Source organism: Bacillus rossius, chromosome 15 (assembly GCF_032445375.1).
Source record: "Bacillus rossius redtenbacheri isolate Brsri chromosome 15, Brsri_v3, whole genome shotgun sequence".
Taxonomy (NCBI): domain Eukaryota; kingdom Metazoa; phylum Arthropoda; class Insecta; order Phasmatodea; family Bacillidae; genus Bacillus; species Bacillus rossius.
The window spans coordinates 15,596,932-15,613,865 of record NC_086342.1 but is presented as its reverse complement, the minus strand read 5'-3'; the positions used below and the strand labels follow the sequence as shown (position 1 = coordinate 15,613,865).

At 36.5% G+C, this 16,934-nt stretch overlaps 1 protein-coding gene across 8 annotated transcripts in view; it reads left to right on the top strand.

The window, feature by feature from the left end:
- The window catches only part of LOC134539463 (uncharacterized), a 58,634-nt gene extending 46,130 nt beyond the window's left edge, over positions 1-12,504 (top strand). For all 8 annotated transcript variants that reach the window (XM_063381519.1, XM_063381516.1, XM_063381515.1 and 5 more), the window contains 3 exons: positions 1,469-1,671; positions 3,582-3,743; positions 5,623-12,504. In XM_063381519.1, coding sequence (XP_063237589.1) covers positions 1,469-1,671; positions 3,582-3,743; positions 5,623-10,539 — 5,282 coding nt within the window. In that variant the 3' untranslated portion in view covers positions 10,540-12,504. The remainder of the gene's footprint in view (positions 1-1,468; positions 1,672-3,581; positions 3,744-5,622) is intronic.
- Positions 12,505-16,934: the final 4,430 nt, after the last annotated feature.

Genomic DNA, 16,934 nt, shown 5'->3' with positions numbered 1-16,934 from the left:
TTTAGTTGGGCAGTCTTTACTGAAGAAAAATATTTAGTGGAACGTTTGCTCATATGTTTTATGTATATATGTGTGTGTGTGCTAGGGAGGGCTGGGTCTTACAATGTTATATAGTGTTAATAGGTAAAGTAGGGTTTCATGTTTCACAGCTATGCACAAGAGCTTGGGCAATAAGAACACCAAAATTATTGTCGGCTCAGAGCCACTGGGGTTTTAAATAGGTTCTCATAAATTGAGTCGTGCCACTTACCCCCACCACATGAGTGTGATGCCTATCTCCAGCTATTGCAGCATATGAGGACACTTAAAAAATATTTATGGCTCATAATCGCCAATTTTCACATAACATTTTCTACGTTATACTGGTTTATAATTTTTTATATCATGATTTGTTGTTGCTGTAACTATAATAATGTAATTTTTAAAGTATCTTTCATTACTGTGATGTTGGTCTATTGCTGCTGGAAATTCAAGCTGGGCTTCAAGGTAAGAAATTATTATTGTGCCAATAATTGATACAATAATTTTTTTAGTTTAGAAATTAACTCATTACAAATTTCATGTTGTGCTTGCTGCTATTTATATTTTATTATATATATTTTATTTATTTCTTGTATTGTGACAACCTAGCAGAAAAAGAGGTCAAGGTATCATTTGGCTTTGAATTGATTTTGCCAAGCAGTTTAATTTCACAGTGTTAAATTACAGAGTATTTGCCAATTTAATTTATTCACCAATAGACATACATTAACTAAAATATTAACAGATATGCATATCTTGCTTGTTAGATATTTTAATAATTAATATTTCCTATTTAAATAATTCCTCACTTGCACCCACTTTTATCCCTGAACCTTCTTGTTAACTAATTTTTTATCTCAATTTTCTTCCAAGTAAATTCATAAATTTAAACAAAAATGTAAAAAATACTAAAGGAATATGTCATTTTTATTTTATGAAAATTGCTGACATACAAAGTTTATACTAACTCATGCAACTTGTTAAATAACATAGTCAAAGAAACATAACAATCTGGGTCATGTTTTCATGAAAATTTATTATTTGCATATTTTTTCCAGTTAGAGATTACTTAGTGTAGTGGTGTTTGTGTAAAACTGATATACTGTACCATGAGTCCCACAATTTCGTTAATGAGTTTTTTGCACAATTTTTTGTGCAATGACCCCAGTTAGCAGTATGGTGAAGAAAGCCACAAGGTACTCCTGAAATTTTCGTGGCAGGTGTGTTCTGCAGTTGTTGCCATTGCATCTGCAGCATGTAGATGAAAGGCAACCTAATCCTAAACCAGGTAGTTTTGAAAAATTTCCTACTTGGCCGGGAATCTTACCGAAATGATCGAAAATCCTCACAGTAAAAATTCATAATTTTCTGCTCCTTTACATTTTAAATTTTATTTGCTTCACAGATAGTTGTTTTGAGTGGGTGGCATTGTGACTTGCATGTGCAGAGAAGAAAAACAGGCGCCACCTGCAGACCAAAGGCACGGCCGGGATAGAGAGGCTGTGTGTCCAGAAGTTCACGGACTTGCTGAAGAAGGCGCTGGACCGTAGGGTGTTCTCTTTCAGCCAGCGGAAGAAGCTGTTCATGTGGCATGAAATGTTCACCGAACCGCCGTGGAGAGCTGATCGGCTTCCGTTACCACCGATGGAGGTGAGCAGTCATTGGTCGGCTGCGACCCTGGCGTGTCGCGTTACATCTGACCCAAATGGCTCGACACTTAAAAAAAATAGGTCTTAAGTTTCCTTCATCTTGGGTCTGATTTGATTGTCAATAATGTAACACGTTCTTTACAAATCTTGGACATTAGTTTTGGAGTTAAGAGTCCACATTGCTAACCCAAACAGGAACAGTTTTTTTTTTCCCATCCCTCCCCTAACAAAGAAGGCAGCCAATTAATGGCTGACTGGTTCTTGAGTATGTAGAAGCTAGCCTGTTTGTAAAATATTTCCACGAAATGGTAGGGTTGTCATTAATCAAATGAAAGTAGAATGTCATTCATTCTTGGTCTCTAAAACTGTCACTACTATTATATTCTGTAAATAAATTGTTAAATTAAATACTTTGTTATCCGGAGATATACATTTTACACTTCAAATGCAGTTTGTGGTGGACTGAGTTTTTGTTAAAGTATGTTTTGATTTAGACAGAATTGCTTAGAAACAGGATTATTTTAACTACAGCAGTTGCAGGAATACAACCTTTTTCTCTATTTGTATAATAAGTTTTGTTATTTTCTCATTTGCTTTTATAGGTATCATTTACAATTAAGGGGAGAACATGCACATTCCCCCTTAATTTCATTCCGTTCTAATGGCATTCTTACTAATCAAAACCTATTTAAAACAAACTTTATTCTTGCAAATAATTTTTATAAAAGTAAAACTTTGATTTGAAATTCTCACTGAAAACCCTCACTTGAACATGGTAATGCTGTGGTGTCGCTGGCAATGAAGTGCTCTACCCTCTACCAGTCTGGTCAAAAAGCCACAGCAAGAGTGGCCATACACTGACACCATACAAAAGCTAAAAACCCCAGTATCGTGTATAGAATGAGTACATACTAAAACTACCTCCCAAAGCCATTTAAAGTTTATTTTTTTCCTGCCATCGATGCTGTAAAATTTAGGAATCGGTGTTTGTAAGATTCAAGTAGTGATTTTTCACCACAATCATTGCTGTAAAAATATAGTTTTGGTGAAAGAAGTTTCACACATTGGCTATTATTTACAAATTCAGTAAAAAGTTTTTAAATGGGCTCATTGTGGACCACAGCAATGCTGGTTTAGCAACTTTTCTGGATTATCGAACATCAGTATACATGTATTTGCTTGTTTCTTCTTTCCAGTTGATCAGGACAAATTCATAAATTGATGTCAGTGCAGTACACAATACATGTTGAAAGTAAAGCAGAGCTATCTTGAATTGCAATAACGATCTTGAATGTATAAAATAACTGCATATATAAGTATTATTTCCTTCGGTTATTATTTTTAAACTGATATGTCAGCCCTGTGATGTTTTCACAATTAATTTATTGAAATGTAGTTAATTAACATGTCAATTGAGTAGTTATTTAGAACATGTGTAACTATAGTATTAAGAGCTGGTGGAAGCTCACTAGTTCACTTGCTGCAGACCATTCAAATTTTGGGAAAACAGAAAATAGGTGGTTGTGTGCGTTTACTTTTCCTAAAAAAATAAACTGGACCAACTGTTAAAAACTTATTCAAACCGGGGCTCTAGCATTGGTCTGGCGTGTTCTAGAGGAAAGCAATAGTGCACAGGAAATAAGTGAAGTGTTAACCAGGAAATCTGAAATGGCACAACCCTTCTGTGCTCAGTCGTATTGGAAGTGCTTGCTTGAAATTCTGTTTTCTCGAAACGTTTTGAAAAGGTTTCTCGTAAGAACGGAAGTTTTTGCGCCCCAATGTGGCAGGTGAAGTAGGTATGCTTGGCGAAAGCACGAGTGTCGGAAAAGGTCACCCGAGACTTCCACCGACTCCTAAGGTGACGCACAAATTTTTCTATGATTTTTTTTTTCTTCTTTCCTTTCCTTTCAGCCTTGTCGTCCTCCGTGGCTAGGCAACGAAAACTTAGGTCCGCCCTGGCAGCAACCTGAGGCACCTCCGTTTCCTCAGAACAACTGGGGGCCTGGGCCGAGACCACTCATGGCTCCCATGCACAACTACCCACCACCTGGGATGCCGGAAGGCTTTCAGCAGGTATTGTTTCGTGTACAGCTACATCCAGGGATTTTTTTAGTTTTTATTTTTTTACTAGTAGGCAAATTCAGTATGCAAGTCACAATAGATAATTTAAAAATGATGAAAATATTAATCGCTTTTTTTTTAATTTCTCGTCATAATCTCTGCCAAAATTTTCGTACTTAACTCGTTGTTTCACCAGCGCTCCAATTAGAGCTGCAGGTAATTCTTTTGAGTTTCGGTCTCTGCCACATTAAAGAAGACCCTAGATGTCAATTGATCAAAATATTGATTCACTCAATTTACATGTACTTCAATAAACGCATCAGTGAACCGTTAAATCGTTTGACCAAAACTCGTTCGTAGTGGAGTTTCTGTATGGAAGGTAGTATTCCTTTTATTGTGAATTAATTTAGTGAAATTATGCTTTTTTTGTGTAGCTACGTATTCGTGGCTTAATCTTGACTTTGTCGATTGACGCAACCTTTTGATCAAAATGATTGACCGTCTAGGGCCTCCTTAAGACATGCTGCTATTATAGTACAATATTTGAGGATTGCCATGTGTGCAAATGCTACATTGTCAATATGAAATGAGTATCATAAAGCTGCATGATGCTGTCACTATCATTATTCGTAGAAAGTACTTGCTACTTCTGTAATATAAATCATATCAATTTGTTACTTACTTAATAACTTTCTCTCAGTATGGACTGTGCAGAAGGTAAGTTGCCTGTTAGCACCGAAAAGATGAAACTGAAGTAATGTGTGTAAGTTTCTCATGGACATATGCCCGTTTAATGATCACTAGCAGTCTGCTGCTGTTAAATGGAAGTGTGTAGATTGCAGGGTATTTAATTGAATGTAGTAGCAACTGACTACCCCAGGTAAAAGATATTAATTTTTTTTCATCTGTTTATGTAACATTATCACAAACTAAAAACTATGTATATCTTTTTTGTTTAAACTTTAACTGGAGTAGAACATTTCTACAGTGTTCTCTGTCAATGGTGCTCTCTCTCAGGAACACGAACATGTGCCATGCTGTAGTGGACCACAGTTATTATATACAATGAATTTTAACCTGTGCAAGGCCCAGTGGCAAATGCAGGTTGGTAGGGTGATATCCTCCCTCCCCTGAATTTATGAAAAAATTTGTAAAATATCAGTGAAGACAGTAGTGTGTGAGAAGCCATGTTGCCTATGGCTACTATTGTAAACCAATATTTCAGTGTGTTAGCAAATAGCAATGTAAGTTTTTTCTAATACATGTGTAAAAATTTTAATTTTTTCAGCCCCCTTCCTCTCTCCCCCCCCCCCCCCCCCCTTTTTATTTTTTTTTATTTTTCTGAGAGAGAAAAAATTACTCAGGGCTGAAGGTGGAAACTGTAAAGAATATCCATTAAATTTTTGACATATCTTTCTTGCTTTAACTTGGCTTTTGTGTACACAGTAATTACATTCTTGGGAAAGCGTGCCATAGTGGTTAGTTACTATTGATGACATGTTATATTTAGTTGTTCATTGTGTACTGTTGTTTGGAAAGTGTTGAGTGTTGTAATAACACACTGGTCACAATTTTTGGAGTATCTGGGTTTGAATCCTGGTCTATCTATCATGATTTTGGTTTTTTTTTGGGGTTCCTAGAGCTCATCCAAGAAAATGCTGAAATACTTTATTATTATAGACCATGGCCAATACCTTTCCTAGTTTCCCTAGATGGTGCATGCTTATGTCTCTAATTACCTTTTGTGGAGACATTAAGTAAATTAATTTTACATTAAAGAAAATTTTAAAAAGTTAACATTTTTTTTATTAGAGCTAACAATGTTCATATATATTTGATGAAGGTTATATGAATTTGTAACAATTTTTGTTTTAAATGTGAAATGTTTCAGGTTCCCTCATCATGGCCAGTTCCTTTTAAAGAAAATACACCATGGGAGCCTATGGAACCCAACTTTGGATGTCCACCACCTTTCCCTCCTCGAACACCACACAACTGCACAAAGTGTCCTCATAAGTTTAGGGAACCTGTTCCAGACAACCAAACTAAGAACTACAAACAGGGTGCACAGAATGAACGTTCGGATCATACTGTAGTGAGCATACAGTCGACAACTGTTGTCTACTCATTGAACGAGAGGGATAACAAACACATTGAAACTAATTCATCTTCAGTAAGCAGCATTGTTCACATGCAAACAACCGTGGCTACGGCAAGTAAAATTGTAGATGTAGGTGTTCCCTCAGATAAACAATTTTCAGTTTTTAGAGCTATGCAAGCGACACAAGCTAGTTCAGTCAGCAAAAAGAATAGCATAGACAACGGACAAGAATCTTCTGCTGTTTTAGGTTATAAGGAACACTCAGATGTTGGTGATGAAGAAAGGGGTCTAGTCTGTACCCAAAACAAATCTGCTGAACATTCTGCAGAAATAGAGAGAAACACGGTTACAGATGTGCAGGTAAACACTAGTGATGAATTGGGGAGTTCTGCCTCAAGCCAGCCTGTACCTTATGAGAATCCTGCAGAAAGTAAGGAACCCACATCAGATATCAGGACAAATGCAGAAAATGATAATGTAGACAATAAACAAGAACAGTCTTCTGATTTAGTTACAGAGAGGCAAACAGATACAACCGAAAAATTGGAGGTTGTAATCCGTGCCCAGGACAGTTGTATTGAAAGTTCTTTGGAGTTGAATGAACGCACAGCAAAAGTGGATTCACAAAATTTTTCAGACAAAAGTTCATTGAAAAGTAAGGAACCATCTGCGGAAGACAAGAATGATGGTGAGGTTACGAAGAGTTGCAGTGGCGATCACGCATTAGTTGCAGATCCCGAGCGTAATGAACCTGTAGTGGCTCAAGAATTGTGTCAGAAACAAACGCTTGCTGCAGTCAAAGTGCAGAGTGGCAGTGCACAAACACTGGATGCTGCAACATGTGAACGTCAAGTCGAGGAAGAGAGTACACAGTCGGAAAGCACTGCTGTAACCAACAATGAGAAGCAGTTTTTAGCTAAAGGATTTGACCCTGTTGCAGTGAAACAAGAAACTTTTGAAGAAGTGCCTGGCGTAGTGCATCAGAAAGAGTCACATTCTGGAGTTGATTCGCTTGTGCAGGAAACTTCTGTCACGATACAAGAGTCTGCCAAGGAAGTGGTTCCAGTCCTGCAACCAGAAGGACCATTGACCCCGGCCAGTGAGTCAAAGTCTTTGGTCGTGGATGTTGCCAGTATTAAACAAGAAATCGTGCAAGGATCGTGTGATGCAGTCATTGGTCAGAAAGATGTACATGTTGAAGATAATTCTCTTCCACAAAAATCCCCCTCTGAAACAGAAGAGACTGCCGTGGTAAATGAGAAAGTAATTAGACCTTTATGCAGAGATGAGTTGCAGTCTTCAGTTGTAGATTCCGTCAAAATAAAACAAGAAACCTTATCAGAAGTTCGTGGTGCTCTGGATCAAAAAGGCTCCTGCGCTGTTGCAACAGTGGAGACTGCCATATTAAGTGAGGACCAAGCTTTACATAATTGTTTTTCTCGTGTCAAGGAAGAGATTTTGAAGCCAGAAGATTCTTCATTTAAAGATAATGAAACACAGTCATTAAAATCTGCATGCATAAAGCAACATCCTTTGCAAGGAGTGTCAGAAGTTACAGTTATTTCATTCGTGCAGAAAACCTCGGATTCATCAGTGGAGACTATTGTGTTGGATGAAGAAGAACCTTTATGTGATAACTCTTTTCTGGCTAATGGAAAGGTAAAACAATCAGATGCTTCAGTTGAAAGTACTGTCTCAATAAAGGAAATCACTTCAAACGAAGTGTGTGATGCCACAGATAAGAAATATTCCTGTGGTAAAGACGTTTCTCTAATGCAGAAACCATCATCTGCAGCTGCAAATGCTGTTGTGTTAGAGGAGCAAATATCCCTGTGTAAAGATTCTTTCACTGTCAAAAAAGAGGCAATTCAGTCAGAAGAGTTTTCTGTTATAGGTAATACAAACCCATCTTTCATTGTAGAGCCTATCATAAAACAAGAAGCCTTGCCAAGAGAAGGTGAGACAGTTGCAGTAATTGAAACTATTGTGCTAGATGATTATGATGATGATGATGATGAAGCTGTTTGTAGTGGTTCTTCTCATGTCAAAGAAGAGATTACACAGCCAGAAGAATCTTTTGTCAGGAATAATAAGACACAGCATTTTTTTTTAGATTCAGTACACGTGAAAAAGGAAGTTTTACTGTCACAGAAAAATTTAGTTGCCGCAATAGAGACCATTGTACTGGATGATGATGAATCTACAGCTGTTTGTTCTCATGTAAAAGAAGATTCTGTGGAGATGGGAGAGCATTTGGTTGATAGTAGTAAGTTAAAATCATTGGTTGTAGATTCTGCCTATGTGAAGCAAGAAACTAATATAGGTGCCTGTGACATCACAGATAAACAAGATTCCAGTGATGCAGATATTTGTATAGTGCAGAAAACAACAGTAATTGAGACTATTGTATTGGAGGATGATGATGCTCTGTTTGATATTTCTTCTTGTACCAAAGAAAAAGTCACTCAATCAAAAGAATATTTGGAAAATGGAAGTAAGGCTAAAGTTTTGGATGCAGATTCTGCCAATGTAAAAAAAGAAATCTCACAAGAAACGCGTGACAGTGTTGATCAGCAAGATTCTTGTGACGAAGATGTTTGTATAGTGCAGGACAATAGAGCAACTATAGAGACTATTGTGTTGGATGAAGAGGATGATTCATGTGATGATTCTTCTCATGTGATGAAAGAGGCTCAGCTGAAAGAGTCTTCGGTTGCAGTTACTACGCGCGTGAAGCTTGAATCTTTGCAAGAAGTGACCAACGAACAGCAAAATGTCACTGATACTTCTCATGCACAGAACAACTCTCCAGTTGAAGAGACTCTTGTGTTAAAGGATGAAATAATGTCATTCAGCAGTTCTCAAACAGAGGAGGGGACAAAGCAGGCAAATGTACCGATGCATTCCTTCAAAATAAAACAAGAAACTTCTCAGATATGTGAGACAGCAACCAAAACATTAGGTCGGTCAGAAAAAGGTATTGTTCTGAGTAATGAGCCACATTCTTTGCCAGTTGATTCAATCACAGTAAAACAAGAAACTGTGGCAGGAGCAGAGGTGAGTAAAGATACCGGTGATTCTTGCCATATAGAGTTAGAAATGGGACAAAATTTTCAGGGTTTGGGTAGCTTGGTCTCTTCACAACCCGTGATTAGTGATGGCATTTTTCATTCCATTGAATTAAAACTGGAATCAACTGATCTAGCAACTGATGCAGAAGTTACTCCACCCAGACGTAAAACTATCTGTGATAACGGTAAAGTTGAAGGAGGAAGTGGTAACAAAACAAGTTTTGTGGGTAGCGAAGTTTTATCCAACAATGACGTCCAGCAGCAGGAAATTTCTGTGAAATTAGAAATAATGGCTGATCCACCATCAATTACAAACATTTTTTGCCTTCCTAAGAAAGAACGTGAAGTCGATGAGAACAGTTCAGTGTGCGACACTAAAGAAGTGTCAGTTTCTCATAGTGTTGATGACATCAAAAACAAGAGTATAACAGCTGCCTTGTTTAACACACAGCAGTTTGGCTCGAAGAATGTGTGGCACAGAAGTGATGCCTCTGACAGAGTAGAAAGTGCCAGCATGACGTGTTTTTTGAATAGTGGAAATCAGTCTTTCTTTTCTCTTGCGGCTAATCATCCTGTACAGAAGACCACTGATGGTGCTGAAAAAGTTTTTCAGCATGTAACATCACATTCAGTCAGTAATTACAGGACTGCAGGAGTTGGAAACGGCGAAGTCGCCTCATCAGTAACACCAAATCAAGCACTGTTTTCGACAGCTGGTGCAAAAACTGAAGGCCAACTGACAGTCGTAAAACACGAAAACATACTGACTGTCGTAAAACACGAACACCAGTCTCCAAAAAAACATCACAGACACAGAAAGGAAAGGAGTCACGGCAGCCGTAAACGTCTGCGTGGCAACTACGCCTCTGCAGAAGATACCAGCATTGAAGAGGAACTGGTGCTCAAAGTGAATCAAGTGTCGATTTCTCATCAGGAAATCCGTCCCATTGAAATATCTGACGAAAGTGCAGATTCCGACGAGGAGCCATTGTCTGTGTTGTTTGCAAAAAAGTTGAAAAACTCTGGGGGAGACGAGGATGTATCTGTGAGTTTGGTGCAGCCAGAAGAAATACCTTTGCTACAACAAACGTCAACTGTGCCAGAACAATCTGTAAATCGAAAAAATTTGAGAAGAAAGTTGGTCGACTCCCCTGCTGTTGAGGGTCAACAAACAAGTAAGCGTTTCAAGAGGGGGTGTAAGATGAAAACAAATGATGATTCAACCCTGTGTGTGCCATCAGTTGAGAAGCAAACCCCAGATACAAGTGTTAGTGAATCGTGTGTGACGGTACGTAGTCGTGGTCGACCTAAAAAACGAACAGACACCAAAGGCAAGAGGTCTTTAAGAGAAGAGCAAAAACATTCAGAGTCCAAAGAGTACTGTACGCGTGTAGGGCGTAAAACTGCAGCTATTAATTATCTTGAATCTCAAGTCTTGGTCATTCCTGAGTTTGGATTGGTTTGCGAAGATGAAGCACTTGCACCAGATTTTTCGTTGGTCCAAGACCACACGGAAGGCATTGGTGCGACGCAGAGTGCGGAAGCATCATTTCAGGGCCCTGCTAATCTTTCCCAGAAACGATCGGTTGTACATACTCGCAAGCGTAAAAGAGCGAGGCACAAGAAAAACAGGTGAACTTGTTAATTCTTAGTAACATTGTCTAAATGATGTCATTGAGGAAGGACTTCCGGTTGAGAGAGGGAAGTTGCTTGCGTGTCGTGTTCACCAAAGCCTATAGCGTGAGATGGTTGTTGTGTGTCCCACGTCAGATGGTTGAATGTGGCCTTGGTGTGTTATTTGAATCGATGCATGCATGAATGCACAGTTGTGTTAATTGCACACAAGTCAAGTTGCTGAGTGTGAGATAGGCCAAGTGTGAACAAATATGTTTCAGTTACAATTGGAAGTGCTGGTCATGTCTGTTGAATGATTTTGATTTGCTGCCAAAACTCAAAGGCTCTTGATGCAATGATTGAACCATTGGTGTGGGTAAGCCAAGTGTTGGCCTCTTGTTAAATATATTTTAAGATTAGAAAATTATTTACGAAGAACCAATGTTGCTTGGTGAAGTCACATTCCATGCTAGTGATTAACAATCTGTATGCAAATTCTAATGTGTAGGGTTTAACAAGGTACAAATTTAATATCTGCAATTACTATATGGATTTATCCTCAAACGAGAGTATTTTGTTATTTGTTTCATGTCATTAGTTGTGAGATACTTATTTATGAATATCTAAATTTTGGCTGTAAATGTATTTTGGGAAGGAGGACTGGCATTATTACTAAGAGTAAAAATTAATTGATTATAAGCCAACAGTTATGCACACATTCACATAATTAGTAAATGTTAAATTTCAGGTATGTTTTGAGTGTAGGTATAAATATTGGTTCAACAAATATATTTGTTTGAACAGATTCTAAACTTAAAGTAAAAAAAAACTAGTAATGGTTTGCAAGAACTAAAGAATACTTAAAGTTAAGTATTAATAAAAAAATATATTTTTTGCTAAACCGAATTTGTTTTATTGAGCGTTTGTTAATAACTGTTGGGTATGTTACTGCTGATTTATTTTGTAAAGATGTTTGCAACATTCATGGTTGGTTGTATTATGTTGTTGCATGTTTTAACGCATGTAGTAGTTGGGTTATATCAACAGTTGCTAGCTCTGTGAATGTTTGGTCACGCAGTAGTTTTGCATCCTCACTAGACTGTTAATTTCTTGTACGTACTAATAATTTTATTTGAAAGAAAAAAATTAATAGCTGTTATAATTTATTTTGTAAAAGGTTGTAGAAACTTGTATGATGAAATGTAAAGATATTTGTTACATTACATATTTATTTGTGTTAATTAATTGGCACCATTTGTCTTAAATTTTTGAACTGTTTAAAAGTTAAGCGTAGAGTGACATTCTTTTAGGGTTCTGCGATAAGTTTCATGTTATGTTACAGCCCAAAAAAGGAGAATTTAATTTTCTTGGTGAGTGTATGTTGGTCCTTACATGGATGAATTGGTTTCAGGAGTAACTTTACAATTATAATTAATTTCATGTCAACTGTGTCATTACTGACCTTCAAATCAAGCATTTTCTAAACTGATCCATCATAAATAATAAGTTTATAAATAATATGTTTATAAAGTTCAAAAGTTAAAACCATAATTTTCTTGCAGATGAAAATTGTCTTGCTTAAATGAAATGTAGTTAAAAGTATAATTTATTTATTTTATAGTAGTGAGTTTTATTTAATATGAAATCTTCATATTGGTGCTAAAATTATTGTTATTGTGTAGTAGTTTTATAAGTTGTTGATGTATAAAATTGATTTTGTAAAAATACAAATTAAATTTAGTGTTTTAAGTTGCATATATCAGTAGTCAGAAAATTATTGTCTGTACATAACTTTATCCGCAAAAAATTGTGTTTGTATATTGTATGCTGCATCCATGAAAACAAAATAATGTGAGCTTATTTAAGTGCTTAGAACCTTTTGGGTGGCAATGTACCCTTTATGACAGGAGTAAGGTGAAACTGGTAGACAGTCGAAACTTGTTCACTCGTGCGAGTTAAGTGAGCAAATAAATGCTGTTATTTTTAATGTTTTTGTTTAAACTTTCAGCTCAGTCTAAACCTGGCATCAAGATATGTAATATACTTCTGAATTTCTACTAATATATACTTTGCAGTTTCTGTGAATCTCACTATCATAAAAATGCTACATTATTTATATTTTTATCTCATTATTATTCAAGCTAATTTTTTAAAAATAATTTTTGAGCCCAGTAATAAATATTAGGATTTCTGACTTTTTAACTTGATATCTCCCTTGCACTTTCAACAGATATTCACTAAGAGTAATATAATGGTTGTAAAAAAGTTGTATAAGTGTTTATAGTAATTATTACTATTTGTGGAACTTTTTACATCCATTATATTACACTTGTGAAAATCTGTTTTAAACCAGGGTTTCCATAAAAGAATGTCCCAGTTTCAGTGGTATAACAGTTTAATTTGTACTATTTACATCAAATTGAAGGTAAACTAACTTTTTTGACGTGACGTTTAATAAATCGATGAACGCCGGCTGCACGGACGAAAAAGTGTCCCGTTATGCTGTGTCCCGTTACGCTCATTGTACGCTTGCGCTGCATCTATCTCTCTTCCACTCGATTGGAACAACCATCAATTTGACTTTTTCGAGGCACATTAAACTTGAAACACTCCCATTTGTTTCCTACTTTTCCTATCATCGTCCTATCCTTAACAGAATAACACAGATTGGAAGAAGTTAAATAGCAAACATGTATAAAAGTTATAGTTAAAATAATCTCTTCGTTAAAGTAATAAACATATTTGAATTAATGAGTGCAAATAAAAGTAAATTTATCAATTAAATTGTAGATTTCATTTCACTCCTTCTTTGTATCCATACAAAATAGTGATAATTCAATAAAAATGATTCATTTTTATTCATATAAGTATGCAATCATTTCATCAATGTTTTGTTATGACGTTGTCACGTTAAACTATCGTCCATAAACCGACTTTACAGACAACCAATTTTTTAATGTATAGTTTTAATCTACATAATTAGCTGGAGAAAAAAAAATTAGCTAAAATATAATTTATGTTGAAAATTAACAATAAATAGCATCTACAGTGTAAATTAGCAAAAAAATAATAGTAGCAAGATGATAATTTTTCCGGCCCCTAATTATTATAGCATAAAGAATGCCCTTATAGATTATCTGGTAATGGTACAGATTGTAATCTGTTTGTGTTAGTGTTATGTAAAAGTAAACAAATTATTTATCATGGTTACGGATGTGACAAAACCAATTGAAACTACTCAAAAATGATTAATTTTGGAAGAAGAATCACCTAATTATTTTATGCCTAGATGAAGACAGATTTGATAAACTTTCATAAAATTAATTAATGAAGGAATGTTTCAAAGAATCAACTATGTGTGTGTCCAGACCCCCTTAACAGGCACAACCTTTCTTTCCCCATAGTGCCATCGTCACGGCTAAACGTGTGTGTAATTTTACCTTGCATCCTTGCGCTATAATACGTAGCAGTGCCTGGCCAGCATCACGACCTATTACCTCTGCTCTCTGGTTCATGTTTGAGTTGCAGCACCAGGCCTTCCCCCCCCCCCCCCCCCCCTCATCCCCCCACCACCACTACAGCACTTTAATGTGCTCATTTTACAGCGTGGCCACATCATATTTTGTTTAGTCGAGTCAACAACTCACTTTTATAGTACTTAACGGGCCCCTCTTAGGAAGCAGTCGTGATTGTGGACTGGTGTTGCCACGAAGACCATCATACCGTCCAAGGGAATGTGTGATTTCTTATAAACCGTTTGTAAGGTTCTGTTAAACTGCCTGTAACTGGCCAGTATGTTAAGTTTTGGGTCACAGTTATTTGGTAATACCTAGAGTCCCAGAAATTTCGCGGATTCCTCTGGCCTCAGGATAGAATTCAAAGTTATAGGTGTGCTCGACCCGTGTTTACTTTCCCATTGGTTGATTTCTTAGGGAGAACATTTTTATCCTTACTATTTGGCACTACCTGATTCGCTTACTTCTCTCCTAGCTGGACATCGTCACGGTCGTAGAGGGGTGTGTCCAGATAACTGCGGTCCAATCATGAACACAGTGTGACAGTGTGGAGGTTTGTATTCTAGCTTGCGACTAAATGAATGCGCGAAAATTCCGTGGCTCTAGTAATACCTGTTGATAAATGTGAAAACATTATGTATGATTTGAGCTAGAAGAATTAGTTATAAAAGTTTATACCTTATTTTAATACACATTTGGATATAATTTCAAAACTTCCAACCCTGCCAAATCATATAAAACAATTTAAATTTTGTTATGGAGGGAAAAGTTTTTCAAATTGTATAAAAATAAATATGTAACACTTGATTAGTTTATTCACATCATTTAAACTATCAGGGTGATAACCAGAATCTAGCCTTTGAGTTATGTAAGCAAATTAATGATATTGCAAATAAAATAAAATGTACTATATGTATTTTAACGAATTTAATATTAAAAATATTATGTTATTTATTATTTGATGCAAATATTTATTCTTGTTTGTTTGTTTGCTTACCCTTTTAACTTACCCTTCCAACTTACTACAGGTTTTTTTTTTTTTCTCCGAATGATTGCACCTGGCTGGGCACACAAGCTCTTAAAGCGTAGGTGCAAAGGGCGACTCTGGCTCACGTATCACATGCTTCATCATCTCTACACGCCAGGCAGCGAATGGGTGTGCAGTCATCGCGTCGGTAACACACCTCCATGAGAATAATCCAAGCGGTAACACACTCATTTTAAGTTGGAATATTAAAGATAAAGTCTTGAATGTGTCTATACCCTTACAATACCGTACTGTGTTCAGAAATTTCCATACCTAAAAAGTCTGTGAAAACACCAGTTTTAGCCTTTTTTCGCTGTCAAAAAAAAATGTTACCAGATTGCTTACCAAATCATTTTTCAAAAAGTTCCTGTGCACAAGCATTTCCTGAGAATTTTAGCTGTATGTGCCAATTGAAAATTTAATCATTGTAAAGTAGGTAATTTTTTGTTTTAGCTCGAAGAATGTTCCATGTTTCTAGCAGTAAAAAGTACTATCAATAAGATAGAAGTGTTTTTGAAAATATTTGAAACATAATTTGAAAAGTTACAAAATCATTTTAACAAAAAAGATTTTTAAAAACACAACTATGAGCTCTTAAAATTGTGTGCAAGAAATACAAAAATGAAAGTTATCATTAACTTCTGTTGTTAGGGTTAACAGTTATAGTTACCAGTTTCTCAAACAGCAAAAATAAAAATACTGTAAATGATTCAATTCACCACTTAATTTTTTTTATAATGTTTGACACTATTGTATCTGGTAAAACAAGCATCCGGGCATAACGGAATGTTGCAGGATGAACACATGAAGCTGGGACGCTTAGGTTTACAGTCCTTGACACAAAAGCACACATGGCACTGCCTCTGAGTATTTTTTTTGTTCTCTTTCTGACGGGTGCTTTTTGATGCCATCGAACAATCTTGATGCAGTATCCTGCAGTGGTGGCTTGGTAATGGGTGAGGCATTAGAACAGTCCCCCGGCGCATCACTTGAATCATCTAGCAACTGACGACTGTTCTTTTCCATGGGAGTTGTAGTCTTGCTAGCAACACACTCGGAAAGTCTACAAACTTGGTATGCCTTAACGCCAGTGTGTTTCGTCATCTCCGCAAATGCATTATGTGCCCCCATCAGTATAAAAATTGAATACTCTTTTTTTTTTTCCCACTTGTTTGTCTTTCGAGCCATGGGATGATATTTCACCATTTGGTCAAGATTACTAATATCCTTCATGTGTGTGTGTTAACTTACTACTACAATCTCTGGTTTCCTACACTGTACATCACTAGAAGAGCCAACTTTGTTTTCTTGGTTTGACAACCACAGAAGCTGTGTGCATGGTTGAGATAGGCTTCACAACTAGCTTGTCCTTCCAAGATAAAACTCTTTGACATCACCGTCTTAATGAAACACAACTTCTCAATTTTTCAATTCGTTGGAAGCAGCTTCCATGTGCGTGTTTTTTTTTTGTGTGTGTGGTTTTTTTTTTTATATATATTCCAAAAGCCTTGCTCAGACCTACACTTGTAATAATTGTCCATGAAGTGACAATAACCTTTGTCTTTCAGGTCTCCCAGCAGATCAAGCACTGTTTTAGGAATTTTTATGCTTATCATCTGAATATACTGAAAATGAATAACAAACCCACTGTCAGCCTTGCACAAAATATAGTTTAATGCCCTACTTGCCTGGTTTGTTTGGCATGAAAACTCGGAACTTGGCTCGATCTCTCCAGGGTATCAAGCCCTCATCAAGTGAGACCATTTCTTTGATGTGTGTATACTGAGCAAAATTTGTTTGCAAACTAATCAATGACAGTTTGAGTTTGTTGTTTGGATCTGCATCAGTGTTGTCACTGAAGTGCAAGAACTTCAA